Source organism: Nannobrachium achirus (genome assembly GCF_963921795.1).
Source record: "Nannobrachium achirus genome assembly, chromosome: 10".
In the NCBI taxonomy this organism is placed as follows: Eukaryota; Metazoa; Chordata; class Actinopteri; order Myctophiformes; family Myctophidae; genus Nannobrachium; species Nannobrachium achirus.
This window is the reverse complement of record NC_137819.1, coordinates 8,739,571-8,757,763: the sequence shown is the minus strand read 5'-3', so window position 1 is coordinate 8,757,763 and position 18,193 is coordinate 8,739,571. Positions and strand designations below refer to the sequence as shown.

The 18,193-nt window shown below is 43.2% G+C and overlaps 1 protein-coding gene across 2 annotated transcripts in view; it reads right to left on the bottom strand.

Annotated features, from left to right (window-relative positions):
- eepd1 (endonuclease/exonuclease/phosphatase family domain containing 1) overlaps window positions 1–18,193 on the bottom strand; it is an 80,484-nt gene that overhangs the window by 12,328 nt on the left and 49,963 nt on the right. For both annotated transcript variants that reach the window (XM_080735028.1, XM_080735029.1), the window contains exon 4: window positions 5,473–5,524. In XM_080735028.1, the coding sequence (XP_080591154.1) occupies window positions 5,473–5,524 (52 nt within the window). The remainder of the gene's footprint in view (window positions 1–5,472; window positions 5,525–18,193) is intronic.

The window sequence follows — 18,193 nt, the reverse complement described above, 5'->3', positions numbered from 1 at the left end:
GCATGCTGGACAAGTGTGTGTGTGTGTGCGTGTGTGTGTGTGTGTGCGTGCGTGCGTGCGTGCGTGCGTGCGTGCGTGCGTGTGCGCGTGCGCGCGCGCGTGCGTGCGTGCGCACAGCAGGCATATAAACAGTAAAAAAGGAAGGACCTTCCATAAGGGACTGCACACTCCAGAGAACAGAAAGGGACATCTTTAGACTGCATCAAGAAGTTTATAGTGTGTCCTACAGCGGCCATGTTTAGGGCCAACACCAGGTGTTCTGATTGGAGTAGGACATTAGTTCTGTGCCAATCAGACAATTGACATTTTGCCACACACACCTCGTTTGGCCATGATGTGAGCTTGGTGCTACTGTATAACGTGAGTGAGCAGTCCCAATATGTACATATTAGTCCTGTAAGAATGCCTGTCCCTGAATACTCTACATACAGAACAGTAGCAGCCTGCATCATATTTATAGCATGAAACACCAGAGACACTGAAGAGGAGGCATCCCAGGTCACAGCCACATCCCAGAGCAGGAATAGAACACAGTCACACCATGAGGGGGCGCCAAAGATACACAAATACCACTGACACACACATGAGGCTCACAGAGGATGCAGTGGCTCAGGGTAGAGTTGCCGTCATTAGAACACGGAGGATTCCCAGTTCGATCCTGGGCTCCCCCAGAGTTAGTGTGGAAGAGTCCTGGAGCAAGACTCAGTCTGAACCCCTAACTGCTCCTGATGAGCAGGTTGGTGCCAAGCATGGTTTCCTCTGCCATCGCTGTATGGACGTGTGTGAATTGGTGAATGGATGAATGAATGGGTGAATGAATGAATGAATGAATGAATGTTTTATTTCCGTGTCTGGACAACATGTGAATAAAAATAGCGTTTCTTGGTGATGGAAGTGATTCGTAGAAAGATTCTGAGATAAGCCGTTTCTTTGCAGAGCAATGCATAGAAGACTGTAGAGATTATACGCTCCCTCATCACCCATAGGATCACACAGTGAGTGTTCTTTCACCCTGCGGGTCCCTCTGACCCAGAGCTAGTGTTATGTAATATAAAACACACACACACACACATGCGCGCGTGCACGCACACACACACACACACACACACACACACACACACACACACACACACACACACACACACACACACACACACACACACACACACACACACACACACACACACACACACACACACACACACACACACACACACACACACACACACAATAATATGGTTTCAGAAATGATAAAAAAAGGCTCACACACAGTTATGAAACTGTACATTGGCTATTTTCTCTACTTTTGGTGAGTGTTACATTTTCATGACTTTTCAGGCGTCCCACAAATTGAGACACTAGCCATGTTTCCATAAACTTATTCGAATTAGGGAAGCGAATTATCAGAAATACGCATTAAGACAAAGCGAATTTAGCATGTTTCCATTTGCGGGTGTCATTCGAATTAGCGACGGTCGCATGAGTTGATCGGGCTGATTTTTTTCAGACCGAACCTGAGCACTGCACGTCTGACTGCTGTGACTCGGTCGCTCTCGAGTAGTGGGAAGAAGGGGTTATCAGTCATCATCATCATCATGGCCCCAAATAACTTTTAAATATATTACAATTGGCGACGAGTCTCTTACGAAATTGGCAAGAGTTCCTCTCAATACATAAAGCTATATAACCTCTCCATCATCGGAAATAGTCAGTGGTGTGTTTTCCCCACACTCCCGCGCCCCCACCGTTGCGCTCAGGAAAACCGCGGTCGCGTCGCTGTACAGTGCTCATCCTGCAAGTTTCAGCGTCCTCTGGAAGGTGGCCGATCTGCAAGCTCACAACGCGGCGCGGAGACACGGATGCGAGCTGCTATGAGCTTGTAGATGGGCCACTTTAGGCACGCAACACTGTGTGATGAGGAAGGGTTAGCCACCGATGGCTTGACTCCGGGAGGTGAAAACGGGAGGAATTTACACACGGTCCGTGTCACTCCGTGTGTAACAAACAACCGGTTTGTTTTGTGGGCTAACATGGACGTAAAGCGACAGGGGAAAGTGTTAAATTGGAGGACGATATGGACCTAGAACGTCATAATCTATTCACATTTATTGTGATGGAAACTGACCCGTTTCCATTCACTTATGCGCATTTAGTTTTTTCGATAAAGGCTCAAAATCCTCCTCCTCCAAGCGGATAATCTTTTTTGCGGATAATGAAAGTTTATTCGCATTTTGAAGTGTTTCCATAAAAACATTTTGCGAATAAGCCGTTAATGCGCAAAAAGTGGCTTTATGGAAACGCCACTACTGTCCCACATTGTGACTGGCAGGCTCCAGTAATAAATCAATGCACAGGTGTTGTTAACACACGTTATTAGTAGTTCAAAATGAAGTTGGTTTTCTGTCTGTAAATCTCTCTCATTGTCTCTTTTCCTGCTAGATACGTTTATAAGCCTGTTAACCCATTTAGGCCTGACCTAAGTTTTCTGAAAAACGTCACATATCATTTAAACATTTCAAAAACAAATATGTTGCTACAGTACATACTGTACAAGTACTGTACTACACTAAAATGTATTCCCGGCCTGAGACATATCCCCTAGGCTACTGTAGGTTAATAACAAACGTATAGGCAGTATTAGGCCCATGGTCAAATATGACCTCAAGGGGGTGCCTAGCGGTCCAGGCGCATACCACAAAGGCTCTGATGCCTGACAGCGTGACGCAGGTTCGAGTCCCGTTCCCGACGACCTTTGCTGCGTGTCGCTCCGCATCTCTCTGCCCATTTCCTGTCAGTCTACTTTCCTATCATAAAAGCCCAACAAACGAATCTTAAAAAAAAAGATATAATATATGACATCAAGGCATTTAATAGCAACTCATCAGCAACACCCCCTACCCACACAATCACACACACACACACACACACACACACACACACACACACACACACACACACACACACACACACACACACACACACACACACACACACACACACACACACACACACACACACACACACACACACACACACACACACCGTTCCCACATTGTCCCACTCAAGCGGCACTTGTGTCCCTCAAATGAACAGTTTGGATCTGGTCACCCTATCTATACTCATGTATGATGAAGCAGGGCATTCATTTATGAAAACAACCAAAAACTAAGACACGTAGTGTAGATCCCTGGTTTCTATCCACCTCTTTCCGCGGGAGTTTACTGGAGATTCTTTGCACCACACTTCCGGTTTAACAGCAGACATACAAGCTCACGTCGCGTCGCAGATGCAACCCGTTGTGAACTTGTAAATCACACTCGGCTGCGGCGCCGGAAGCTCGGTGCAACGTCTGCGCAATGCACTATGGGGCGTTGGAAAGCCGTGGATAGAGTAACAAAGTCATGATGTCACTCGCTCATTCCCCGCTTCGCGGAAGTAATTTCTCTATGGAGAATAACACTGGGTCATCTTAAAATCATCTCATATAAGCATTGCGGTCCAAACATAAACGAACGGTTTGTGCGATATTGTCAGGGAGGTGTAGCTCTGTATGGTTCATGATAGTCAGTCACTCATATTTGATAAAAGATTTTTTTTTTTTTTGCAAAAATGTAACTAATTGGGCGACAGTAACATTAGAGTTTCCATCAGTTGATTCTTCATATCCATACGAGTCAACCGCGGAGATAATTTGTTTATGTTTGGAACACAATTCTTATATGACGCCATATGAAAAAAGTCTATAGGAATTCTGAATGGAGGGAAAAAAAACGTGAACCACGTAGGATGGGTAAATGACGTCAAACTCTGTTGCTCTATACGTTTACATGAACGGAACGCCGCAAAGGAGATGAAATGATTCATTTCAAATGAAGGATGGAATATGGAGCAGTAGTTTGTGAGAACATTTCCCACTCCAGGCGCTGAGTCATCTTTATTTACGGAGCGATGCAGCACTTTCTGAAGCACAACTAAGCCCCCTTCCCCCCACCCTCCCCTGGAACAAAGTACTTCAACCCCAAACCTCCTCCTGCTCAAACAGGCACGTTCACACAGACATCAAAGGGGGCTTGAGCCCCTGCCCTTTTATCCATCTGTAAAAAGGTAAAAAGCTATGGTGAAAAGGCAGCATTCAAGAGAATTTTCTTGTCCAAACTCTCCTGAACTTGAATGCAGCATCTTACTGTATGTTGAAAGAATTGCCCTCTCTGTGTAGAATCCATGCTGTTAAGCCACATGCCACACAATAGCAGAACTCCAAGCTCACAACACGTCACGCTGCGACAAAAGGACCCTGCCTCTCTAACATTCTCTGTACGTCCCTGTTGTCAAATATAACACCAGTGGTGTAAAGTAACTAAGTATGTGTACTCAAGTAATGTACTTTTACATTTTTAATTAATTTCACTTTATTCGAGTATTTCCATTTTTCACTACTTTTGCTTCTATTTCACAACATACATACCTGAGGCAATTGTTGGACTTTCTACTCCACTACGTTAGAAAACTTTAGTTACCAGTTCATTTGTAGATTTAGATTATCATTACAAACATGCATTAACCAACTCAGCCCTATAGATACTGTACTATATTTCGGCCATTTGAAAACTTATTGTTTCTATGTATGAATTCCAGAAACGGTGTCCGTCTTCCCAGTGTATTCCCACTGACTGTCCTATAGCCAATCACAGGCTACGGGCCACAGCCAATCAGAGAGGATGCAATGGTGACATCATAATATCAAGGCATATAAGGCTGTGTACAGACATCCCAAGTCTCCCGGATGACCCGGAAATCAGTGTCTCCTCCCGGACACCCGCGAGTGGCACTGAACCTCCCGGAAATCCCGGCCGCTCCCGCAAATACTTGCCATGTCCGCCTGGATCCGGTCTAGAACCGGATCTGCGACCCGCGATGCAAATAAATGTGTTCTCATTCGTCGTCAAACTGTCAATCTTGCAGCCTGTGTGACGCACGGCAGCCTGCAGGCAGGCTGTTGTGTGTGTCTCACTGTGATAGTGACAGAACTTTCTCCCAAATAGGTAAGAAATACATCATGCTATAAATTAACCCAGAGAAAAAAACTATATTTTTTGGCGCGCACACGCTGCGCGCACGTGCTGCACAGGGGACCTACCGGAAATGCTGATCTCAAAGTTGGGATGTCTGCTGTGTAACACCTGGGATTCCAACCCGGGTCTCCCGCGTGAAAGTCCAATCTCTTAACCATTGATCCAAAGGGACATCCTTATGGACAGAGGGAGATACTAGACTTTTTGAGGCCATCAGGCTGACGCAGTGAATCACTCTGCTACAGCTGCATATGGGTATTTCTCCAGTTTGGAGATGGTATGGGTGAGGAGATGGGTACGGATCATATATTGAACATATAAACGTGGGGGTGAAAAGCACTGTGCTACAGTACTGTAGTAAATGTACTGGACGTGGTTATTGTGGTGGAGCAGACTGTACCTTATCAAGAGCTTCTCGGTCCAGCAGGTCCTGAACGGCCAGGAGCTTGATGCTGAGAGAGAGAGAGAGAGAGAGAGAGAGAGAGAGAGTTAAACAAGTCAGAATTGCTCATGAATTATTATGTCATAATTATACTCCGTCTCTTCCCCACCAGAACAGATGGTGGAGCTGTAGCGTGTCGCACGGTGTCAGATTGAATGAACAACCCATCTTTTCTGCAAGAGACACCATCGTACGACGAAATGTACACCAGGCTTCAGGGTTGTCGTGCATTATTCATTCATTCTTCATCCAGTCAAGATGTATTTATTTCTAGAAATTACACCAGAGCAGTCAAACTCATTTGCAGTGTCGTCGAGCGATACAACACAATGCATTCAATTTCAAACAGCATCGCTGTTGAAAAAACAAAACGATTTTAGAAATTGAGACAATATAAAGGCAAACGTGAAACATCAAATGTTTCTTACAGATAAGAAACCAAGACAAATGTAAAACAAAGACGCCAGACTATCAAAATGTCCCCGCTAAATCAACTGTAGATTTAGTTGACTGGAATCTTATGATATTTAGTCGACTAAAACTAGACTAAAACTTTCAGAATATAAAAATGTCAGAATATGACTAAAACTAAATTGATTTTTATTCAAAAGACTAAAACTAAATCAAAACGTGCTGCCAAAATCAACCGTGATTCCATGTGGTAGGGAGGTAAAAATTTGCCAAATTGACTGGCCTAATGCATGCATATCAGAACTTAAGGTCCTTGAAATGAAATGAAAAGTGCTGAGAACTAATGAATGAATGACTGAATGAATGAGTCAGTGAGTCAGTGCATTGTGCAGCTCTACAGTAAACAGCTCTGTGAGGAGAAGTGAATAAAAGTGCTTTGTTGACAACAACCCCAGCAGGAGAACACTGGGGTTCCCAGCAGCAGAAACACCTGAGCCAAACCGCACTCAACCTGACTCAGCACTTCTGCCTCCCTGCCTGGTAGTTTCAACAGAAAGTGTCTTGGGGGGGAAGAAAATGTGAGAAATGTGGAATATTTTTACTCAAATCTGGCACGGGTGGCATGTGGGGGTCCATGGACAAATACATGTTAATGCGGGGGTCCATGGACAATGAAATATTAATGTGGGGGTCCATGAAAAAAATATTAATTTGGGGGTCCTCCTTGACATGAAAATGTTTGAGAACCACTGGTTTGAACAGCATTAGGGAAGGAATTCCAAATAAGCAACTATGCTTTAGAAACAAAGCCCAAACAAACTGCAATGCATCCCCGCAAACTACCAATATTTACAATAAGCTACTTTACAGAAAAACAAGCAAGCCCCAAAGTTGCTTATTATAAGCAGACATGGCAACCTTGTGCACAACCAACTCCAGCTACATTATGAACTGAATAGATTAGAGAGAGAGAGAGAGAGAGAGAGAGAGGGAGAGAGAAAGGGCTGCGCGTTTTTGCCAACGAACCTAAGCACAACGGTGGGGTGTTTTCGGTGATGGCGACGGAGGCACGCCGTCTCAGCCGACCATGAGCCACGTGAGACACCGCCAAGCGAGCGGCAGAGAGCGAATCGCCGCGGCGAGCGTTGCGACGGTCGCATGAGCCGACTCAGCGCCGTTACCGAGTTATGTGCCGTTATGGACAGAATAGTATCTATCTGTCACAGTTCACTCCTCGCGGTCCTTCGTGGCCTATAGTCTCGCAAGGCCAGACTGTTGCCTCCGCGATTTGGGCAAATGCTCCCGGCATACAGTCTGGCAAACGGAAATAGAAACGATGAGTGCGAGATAAAGCGGATGTGACGCAACCGCTCCCTTGGTGCAGTAGCAATAACATGTCCTACTGGAAGCGTTAAGTCTCCTTTCAATATTTCTGGGGGCGTTATTTCGTCTTTCTCTGGTGTTATTGGTGTTACCTCCATGATGTTTTCAAACGTTTTCTTAAACTATACACCCATAACAAGAATAGGCCGCTCGAATGACTTTGTCTGAGCTATTGTGTTTCTGTTATGTTTCCAATTAGTGTGGGGATTTAAGGGGAGCTAATGCTAATTTCGTGCAATTTTGTCTTAAAGCGCAAGATTTTGCACAGATGTAGACCAGGGCTTGCTCTAATGATTTAGCTAGGGCGCCCGAGTCTGCGACCTTCGGGGTCGCCACAGCGGCCAAATCAAGTTGGGCTCCCATTGACTTTCTATACAGGAGGAAAATACCCAGAAAAAAAAAATCTTTTCTGGGTATTTAAGGAGGATCTGAGGGGTCTAACTAGGGGTTTGTCATGATGCTGAATCCATTGCAGGCATTTGTTTTGCACAAAAAACATTCCGTGGGCTAGAAATGGCCTCAGAAAACAATACACGTATGGGTGAGTATTCATGTTAGTCGGAGGCCTTAGGGTTTTTTTTTTCTCATGCTAATCAGTCTAAAAGTGCAAAATTTTGCACAGATGTAGCCCAGGGCATGCTCTAATGATTGAGCTAGGGCGCCCGAGTCTGCGACATTCGGGGCCGCCACAGCGGCCAAATCAAGTTGGGCTCCCATCGGTTTAGTGATGAAAAGTGATGAGTCATCACTTTTCAGAGTTTTGTGGGTGTTTTCTGGAGCTGTGGCGACGACGAAGGTGGCCGACTCGGGCGCCCTAGCTAAATCATTAGAGCATGCCCTGAGCTACATCTGTGCAAAATGTTGCACTTTTAGACTGATTAGCACGAGAAAAAAAACCCTAAGGCCTCCGACTAACATGAATGCTCACCCATACATGCATCGTTTTCTCATTTCATTTCTAGCCCAAGGAATGTTTTTTATGCAAAACAAATGTCTGCAATGGATTCAGCATCATGACAAACCCCTAGTTAGACCCCTCAGATCCTACTTAAATACCCAGAAAAAAAATGTTTTTCTGGGTATTTTCCTCCTTTATAGAAAGGTGATGGGAGCCCAACTTGATTTGGCCGTTGTGGCGACCCCGAAGGTCGTCGGCTCGGGCGCCCTAGCTAAATCATTAGAGCAAGCCTTGGGCTACATCTGTGCAAAGTTTTGCGCTTTAAGACAAAATTGCACGAAATTAGCATTAGCTCCCCTTAAATCCCCACACTAAATGGGACTACAGTTCAGTGCAGCACTGGCTACTTCCGATACTCGCCGTTCAGGAGCTGCCGTTCTAGACTCTATATAGCATTCGGAGATTGTGGAATAGCTGTCTGGCTACGCGAGACTATTTGTGGCCGCGTGGAGCCATGCCACACAGACACTTTCTCAGTCCTATCATGCACTGTACATGCAAATACTCAGTCCGCTCCTTGCAGTCCCTTGGAGCCATGCCACATAATCAGTTTCAGACCTTGCATACACTGGACACTGAATGTACAGCTGTCACTTTAAGACTGCAAGCTTTGGCTACACCTTTATGACTTGTTCCAAGCTCTCTTGTCTAACAGTGAAGTATCCTTGATATTGAGCTTCTAATTACACTGGACTTTCCATTCACTATTTCTTGTCAGTCTGGACATTATTAGTTTTTGAACTTTGAGGCTTTGCCCTTGTATTCCGTGACACTATCTTCGACTGTCCCCCCGACTTTCAGCACCTCCGCGCGGTCCAAGTGAACACAGCGAAGCGCTCCCTACCTCCTTGCCCACCACTGGCCCCCACCGTTGTGTTTAGGTTCATTGACAAACGCCAGAGAGAGAGAGAGAGACAGAGAGAGAGAGAGAGAGAGAGAGAGAGAGAGAGAGAGAGAGAGAGAGAGAGAGGCTGACTCTTTACAAGCCAATAAACATTTATCTGTTTACCTTCCAGTGGTTTTCCAGGCCGCTGGTCAGCAGCAATAAAAAACAGAATGAACTGCAGCGCGATATAAACGACCCGTCCAGGCCCCCTCCCAGCATCCTTCACTTTCACTGCTTTTCTTAATAAACTCTGAGCCTCGCTAGCCAGCCAGCCATTCAGTATTTTTATATACTTAAGAGTGAAGCTCGACTCTGACTGCTGCACAAGGAAATTCTCTCTTATTTTGGTGCAAAGGCATCCAAGTTACTGTAGCTCCAAATACAAGGAAAACCCAGGAGATTAAGTGAGAGTGGGAGAGAGAGAGATAAAGAGCCTTAAAAAAAAGAGAGAAAATCACTGATTGCTTCAGTCAGAGCCAGGAAGGGATAAAATGATCCTTGACCACTTGCATACACACACACACGCACACAGGGGCGTCGCACCAAATTCTGGGCCCTGGGTACGAGGATTCACTGCCTGGGAACGCATTATTACGCATTATTTTGTGCTTTAACTATTGAAAAAATAGCAGACATACAAGCTCACTGCGTGGCACCGAGTGCCACGCTGTGAGCTTGTAGGTCTGCTATTTTTGAAAAACCTTGAAAATTTGTGTCAAATCCTTCTACGCTTTTTTGAAAAACCTGTTTCCCATCTCAAAACATTTAGTCCCCCCCAGAAGAAAAATGTTAGTTACAAATAATATTCACTTAAAAAATACATATATTCAAAGATTTGCACACATTTTCACGACTTTTCAAAAATAGCAGATCTACAAGCTCGCAGCACAATACTCGGTGCCGCACTGTGAGCTTGTATATCTGCTATTTTTTAATAGCTAAAGTATAAAATAATTCCACACACACGCACGCACGCACGCACGCACGCACGCACGCACGCCCCTCTCTGCAGTATAGCGAGCGCAGGGTTCTGCTGCAGTGTAATGAAAGCGAGGCCAGAGGCGGTGAATTAACAATGACCAGCAACCTTTGACCAGCTAATCTAAAACAACAACTCACACAACACAACACTGTGTTCCAGTGGAGAGAGAGGCTTACAGCTCTGCTGCTCTCTGCTGTTAGAGAAAGCACTTTATCTGCATCCATGCAACCACATTCTGGTTCACACAGTCAGTCAGTCAGTCAGTCAGTCAGTCAGTCAGTCAGCCAGTCTGTTAATCAGTCAGTCAGTCGGTCGGCCGGCCGGCGTCGGTCGGTCGGTCGGTCGGCCAGTCAGTCAGTCAGTCAGTCAGCCAGCCAGCCAGTCAGTCAGTCAGTCAGTCAGTCAGTCAGTCAGTCAGTCAGTCAGCCTACTGTCATCATAAAAGGACATTATGCAGAATGGTGTTTGCATATCAGACAGAGAAGCCTTTTATCTCCATATAATTCTATATTTTAAAATATTTATTAAAATATTCACGCATCAGGGGCGGGCAAGTCAAAAGTGGATAAGTGTGTCAGTGGGGTTTATAAATATTACACATACCCAATGAAATGTATGAACTAGAGCTAGCTAAATAATGAATTGGATCCATTGTTAACGTTCATTGTTTGGACATAGTGTACAGTACAAGGTTTCTGCCAGACAAGTCTAGCTACAAGTGGGAGGAGGGGACAGTTTACAGTCACAATGCAGGCATCCGACACTCTTATCCAACATTACCAGTGCAATGTTGGTATAAGCAGTAGGGCTGTCACAATTATTACATAATCGTCTAATCGCAATTAATAATCGTGATTATTTTTCATAATTGTCATAATCGTTCCCATGTTGAAAAATCTTCATATATTTTTTTAAAAGTCAAAAATAGTGGAAATGGCAGATGCGACGCGTTGTGAGCTTGTAGATCAGCTATTTCCACTATCAATGTTCTTTTTTAAGTATAAAGTTGTCAAACGTGCCAGTAATTTCTTTGTATATTTAGGTTATGCGTCATATCTGCCATGTGCAACTTCTAAGCCCAAAAGCCAAAGAGAAATGTTAATTGTCAACGACAAATACACAATTAAATCGTTAATCGCAATTATTTGAGTGACAATTAATCGTCATGTAAAATGTCATAATTGTGACAGCCCTAATAGGCAGAGACTATGAAGGGTTACACCCCGCCATTCCGAAACACCGCCATTCCGAACATTGACTTCTAACCCTAACCCTACCCCTAACCCTAACCCTAACCCTAACCCTTACCCTAACCCTAACCCTAACTAACCCTAACCCTACCCCTAACCCTACCCCTAACCCTAACCTTAACCATAGTCAATGTTCGGAATGGCGGTGTTTCGGAATGGCGGTCTGACACCACTATGAAGCTACAGTATCTACTGTATATCAGATCTATGAAAAGGTTTCATCTGCAACACCATCTTTACAATATGTCTGGGGTAGGCTGGGCAACCTTGGCACAGAGGGTGATCACTGGCACACTGGCATACAGTACGGTAAGTGTGTGAGAGAGGATTTTCCTTTTGAAATAAAATATAAAAGAAATCAAACAAGTCCCCTCACACGTCTGTATGCAAATGACATCCTGCATGCACATGATTCTACATTCACACACGTCAGGGAGTCTGGGAGATGTCACTGTCTGGCCAAAACCTCTGAACTCCATTTTTGAGGTGAGATTTTTTTGGGCATAAATCAGGGCTATTGAACACCCTTTACATCTGAGTGTTGGTTAATATAATACTGAACCAATGGAAAGTAGTAAAAAGTGCTTGGGACAAAACCTCCTAAATCCACACTTTCTGCCAAACCAGCTAACTCCACCCGATTGGCCCTCTCTTTTTTTCATAAATATGTGCTATTGAACACCCATTACGTCTGTGTGTTGGTTAAAATAATATTGAACCAATGAAAGGTAGTAAAAATCCCTTCGGTCAAAACCTCCTAACACCACTTGAGCTCATTTTCCCGAAAATGAACATTTTGGAGTTAGTAGGTTTCAGCCCGACAGCAGAGATATACTGTAGGAGTGTAGCTGGGTTTGTTGCTATTCAGTCTGATGATCATTATTACAATGACCTGATGTGAAATAAAATAGTTCAAAGGAAGAAAACTAAATTAAGGTAAATATGTTGAAAATATTGTATTACTATTTTGATGTGGTGTCATAATTAAACTTAATGTTGATTTGGCACACTGGCTAACAAGAAAACTAAAAAGAACATGGCACTTCATGTCATAAAGGGTTGCAGACAGTGCTGTGTTCAACCTGTAATGCACGTATACGGCGTCTGCTGTCGGAAATAAAAATATGAATACCGTCTGCCCTCGTGAAACCTTTCAAAGTAGCGTATCTGATAGGCATTATGTACTGACGTACACGAATAGCCGCGGATCATAGATTATAGTATGCCCTCAAAAAAAGCCTAGAACACAACACTGGTTGCAGACCCCTGCAATATGAAGTGTTTCATCTCTCATCCCTCAGCTTGGCCTAGAAAACCCTAGAAGACCCCTGGGTGTCAGAACAGTGTCTATTCCTGGGTACAGCTGTATGTTCTGCCTTCAACCTTGTTCTTCAGCTTATGTCAGACTGGGAAACACTTTTAGAAGTCCTGGACAACACTGTGCCTGACAACTCATCCAGAACCTCAGCACACGAGGGGCTGCGTCTCATACACAGAGTGTGTGTAGTAGTAAGTACATACATCAGGGTTCCTCAAAGTGGATGTTGTCACTATTAAACACCCGCATTGGAATACAACCATGCAAACACGACCCGCTTTAATTACTTCAGTCTATTTTAGTAGCTTAATAATACTAGTCTTTTTTTTGTCCTATGTATTTGTATTTAAGTTCATGAAGTTAATATAAGAATATATAAATGCATTTGAAATTAAATAAATAAATGTTACTTTTCAGGATTCCAATTCAAAAATAGCTAAAAAATAATTGAGGATTCCAATTCAAAAATAGCAGATCTACAAGCTCAAAACATGCCGCAATGCGTTTTGACTGAGTTTGTAGATCGGCTATTTTATGCATTGTGCCCCTCTGGGGTGAGTGTGAAAATATAGTGGCCCTGATGCATCATCAAAGTTGCTTGACCACCCTTACTTAGACCCTCTATGCTTAGTAAAGCAGACATGAGCTGCTCTCCATTCCATCTACACCAACTCTCTTCACCAGAAATAGCACAGCAATAATTTGTCACACGTGTGAGACATGGCAGAGACAGAGAGGCTGCCCTTTAGTGCGGTCGTGGAAGTATTCACACACTATATTTTTATTCATATTTTATTGGTGAAGGAGAAGGTCAATGAGGAGGGGCTGTACGGACGGGCAATGGCCGGGTTTCCCAAAGCGATCTTTAGCCCATCGTAGCTCACGCATGGTCGTAGAGACGAAAGCCCCGACCGTCATGTTCCTGTGTTTACATGGGTTCGAGCAGAGCGACTTATTTAGCCCCCCTACAACTACACCATCATTCAGATTTCACAAACAAAGTGCTTAACAAAGTCTCACTCCTGTCTAAATACGGTACGGCTTTCTATAATTACCCATATCCTCCGTGTTATTTAATAAGAAGCCTTTTTATCCGATCACTGTCTGTTTATCTCAATGGGGTTGGTGCGCATGGGGAACGCCAGAAAAGCCGTGCCGTATTTAGACAGGAGTGAGACTTTATTAAGCACTTTGTGAAATCTCGCTCTGCCCGCACCCATGTAAACACGGGAACATGCCGGTCGGGGCTTGGTCTCTACGACCATGCGTGAGCTACGATGGGCTAAAATCGCCTTGGGAAACCCGGCCATTGACTGTGTGTAAGTTCAGATCAATACTCTGAGGAGAGGCATGAGGATCAGACAGAATAACGGACAGACAGACGTTTGTTCATTTTATAGTTAGATAATGTTCACTTTCCTACGCTTACTGAACACATTAATGCCATGTGTTTCCCAAACAATGAGTCGGACTCGGGACCCATTTGTGGGCCGCGGACACACTTTTATGGATCCCTTCATTTTGTTTTTAATTGTTATCATTTCAAAACATTTTCCCCAAAAAAAAACATTCTCTCTAAAAGCTAAGATTTTCATGAATTAAAACCAAAATGCAATTATTTTCCTAACTAATTTAATTAATACATACAAGAAAAATAAATTAAATACAATTCCATAAATTAGAAAACGTTTAAGAAGTAGCCACGTTGTGAGCTTGTCGATCTGCTGTTTTCACTAGTTTGGATCCCGCGGGCAAACGTCTTAATTTCTCTTTTGGGTCTCGAGTTTGGGTAGCACTGCCTTCACGGACCTCCGGTGGTCCAGGGACCAGCAGTTGAGCCTCAGTGCAGTGAGTAGTATTTATATGAGACAGTAGAGCAGCCTCAACATCATATCTGAGGACTCTTCAGCTCTACTACAAGGTCGTACAGAGGTCAGGGGGGCGGGGCTTACAGTAGAGTACGCTGCATCAGTAGATTCCAGGTCACACAACGTGTATCTATTCTACATCTAGTTTGAGACAAGACGCACATCCAGAGTGATTTCTTTATACTAAAATCTCTGCTTCTGGGGGGTCCCTGGAACTAAATATTTTGAGATTGGGGACCGCGGCCAAATACATATCATTTTAGGGGTCCTTTATGACAGTTTGAGAACCACTGATTCTTCAAATGTCTTCTATCAGTGGTTCTAACGTTTTCATGTCAAGGACCCCCAAAATGATATGTATTTGGCCGTGGACCTCCACCTCAAAATATGTTGTTCCAGGGACCCCCAGAAGCAAAGATTTGAGTTCAAATGTTCACTCTAAATGTGGGTCTTGCCTCAAGCTAGATGCAGAATAGATACACACAGCATCTATTTTCATCTGCACATCCCTTCAACCTTCAAACACACTTCTGTTCTGTTCCGTTCCGCTGACTGTGATGATGAATATGTATTAGCATCAGTGCTGTAGAGTAACTAAGTACATTTACTCAAGTGCTGTATTTCTTTAGGTACGTTTACTTTACTGGAGAAGGCTACCTGCAATTTTCAGTACTTTTACTTCTACTCCGCTTGTACTTTTACTCTACTGCAATTATGTGTAAACTTTAGTTACTAGTTACTTTGTACTTTGTTGGATTATTATCATGAATCTTGCATTAACCACTTCAGACCTCTATATGCATTTTGTCCATTTATAAATAGCCGACCTACAGGCTTGCGATGTGACGCATTGTGAGCTTGTAGATCTGCTGTTTTCAAAAGATCTTTATACATTTGATACATACAAACTTGTGAAACGGGACATTCTGCATTATGAGTACTTAAACCTTTTGGTACTCTTAAGTACATTTTGATGGCAATAACTTTTACAAAGTTTACAAGTAAATGTTGAACTTTTATTCGTAAAAGAGTATTCCTACATTGCAGTATTGATACTTTTACTTAAGTGAAACATTTGAATACTTTTTCCACCACTGATTAGTGCCAGTATTAGCATGAGCAGCTCTGTGAATGTGATCCGTGCAGGGAAAGCTACGTTAATAACTGGAAGGATTAACACACCTACACTGACTATAAATGAACGCATTCCAACTATGTTAAGATTGTTTCCTAATCCATGAGCCGTTATGCAATGAATCATTTACTGTTTTTATTTTTAGTCCAACCGGGGGACTAAATCAGGGCTGTCCAAAATGTGGCTCGGGGGCCAATTGCGGACCGAGGACGAGTTTTATGTCAGGGGTTCCCAAACTTTTTTGTTTTTAATCCGAGGCACCCCTACATTATCATCTTCACTCCCAACACCTTATATATATATAGCCTATATATTTTTTTTAAGATATTTTTTGGGGTCTTTTTATGCCTTTATTGACAGACAGTAGATCGACAGGAAATGGGGGGAGAGACGGGGAGAGACACACAGCAAACCTAGGTCGGGCTCAGGAATTGAACCAGCGACCTGCTGCAGGCTACACAAAGCCTATGTATATGCGCTCGGACCAGTAGGCCATCAGGGGCGCCCAGCACCATATATTTATAGCATATCGTCGTTGTCGGGTGGAAATCTTGTACGTCCAAAACCGTTCTATAAAATGTACTAAACTAGTGAAAACAACTGATCTACAAGCACACAGTAGATCGCTGTTTTCACTAGTTTCGTGCGACGGTCTTGTATGATGAAGCAGGGCTTTGCTCTACACATTTGAAACTTGGAGATACAAGGTTTCTGCCCGACAGTGACGATATTTTAGTAATTATTGTTGCGAGGAAAAGGTTGAGATAATAGCCATTTTGGATATAACTTTGTACTTCAAGTTTAAAATGATACTAAATATTTTTTCAAGTGTCCAAATAAATTCCAAATATTATCAAATGATCTCGCCTGGACTGCCGTCACGGCAATAGACCATTGATATTAAATATTGATGATGATATTTAAATAAAATCGCTTAATTTGCGATGCATATATGAGACTTTGTAATGGAAAGTAAAGTACATTGTCTTAGGAGATGTAGTCGACCCTTGGCTTGTTTTAATATTTTCTAATGTGGCTCCCTTTGAAAACAGTTTGTTCACCCCTGGACTAAATGATTATATTCTTCAATCCACTTTCTTTTTGTTTTCCTTTGATAGTATTGCATCTATCTCTCTTAGTCTATTTGTCTTTCTTTTGCGAGTGATAAGTGAATACAACAGATAAACACACAGGACTACAAGACAAAGACAAGAATAACCTCACAGTCTCCTCGTTAATTAAATCACTCCTGTGGGGCAGAAGCCTTATCTCTCCATGTTTGTTTAAAACCTTTTTGTTTTCTGTAAATGAATGTCATACTACTTCATACTACAACATCACACTAGAGTAGCCAAACTAGCCGATCTACAAGCACAAAACGCGTTGCATTGCCTGTACTGTAGATCGGCATTGCCTGTAGATCTGCAATTTTTGTGGTATTTCTGAATTGAAAGTAACAGTTATTTTGTCCATAATGAGGTCTCCATTTGACAGCAAGCACATAATGAATAATAAATAACATCAATAATAAATGGCTTCCGTTCAGGATTAAACTGGAGTCAATACAGGAGGGTGAAAGAGTTTATGTTGTTGCAACTGATGTCATTCATAATATACCATACCATAGCTCCAGGCAGGAACACAAAAGCTATATTGCACAATCTATCCTCTGGTCGGTGGTTGAAGTGTGTTGGTGGTACAGTACAGTACAGTACAGTACAGCAGGGGTTCCCAAACTTTTTTGGCTCGGGGCACCCCTATAAATATTTTTTAAATCCGAGGCACCCCTACATTATAATTTTCACTTCCAGCACCTTATATTTATAGCATATTGTCGTTGTTGGGTGGAAACCTTCGGCTTGTATGTCCAAAACCATTCGTTTTGTATTTATCATCTATAAAATGTATTGAACTAATGAAAACAGCGATGCGAGGCGTTGAGTGCTTGTAGATCGGCTGTTTTCACTAGTTTTGTGCGACGGTCTTGTATGATGAAGCAGGGCGTAAACATTTGAAACTTGGAGATGCCCGACAGTGACGATATTTTAGTGATTATGTTGCTTGGTTAGAACTGAACTTTTTTTTTTGTAATTTTTTCAAGTGTCCAAATAAATTCCAAATATTATCAAATGATCTAGCGGCACCCCTGGACTGCCGTCACGGCACCCCAGGGTGCCCCGTCACCCACTTTGAAAACCCCTGCAGTAAAGTACAGTACAGTACAGTACAGTACAGTACAGTACAGTACAGTACAGTACAGTACAGTACAGTACAGTACCACCAACACACTTCAACCACCGACCAGACTCATGGTCAAAGTGAACCAGACTCATGGTCAAAGTGAACCAGACTCATGGTCAAAGTGAACCAGACTCATGGTCAAAGTGAACCAGACTCATGGTCAAAATGAACCAGACTCATGGTCAAAGTGAACCAGACTCATGGTCAAAGTGAACCAGACTCATGGTCAAAGTGAACCAGACTCATG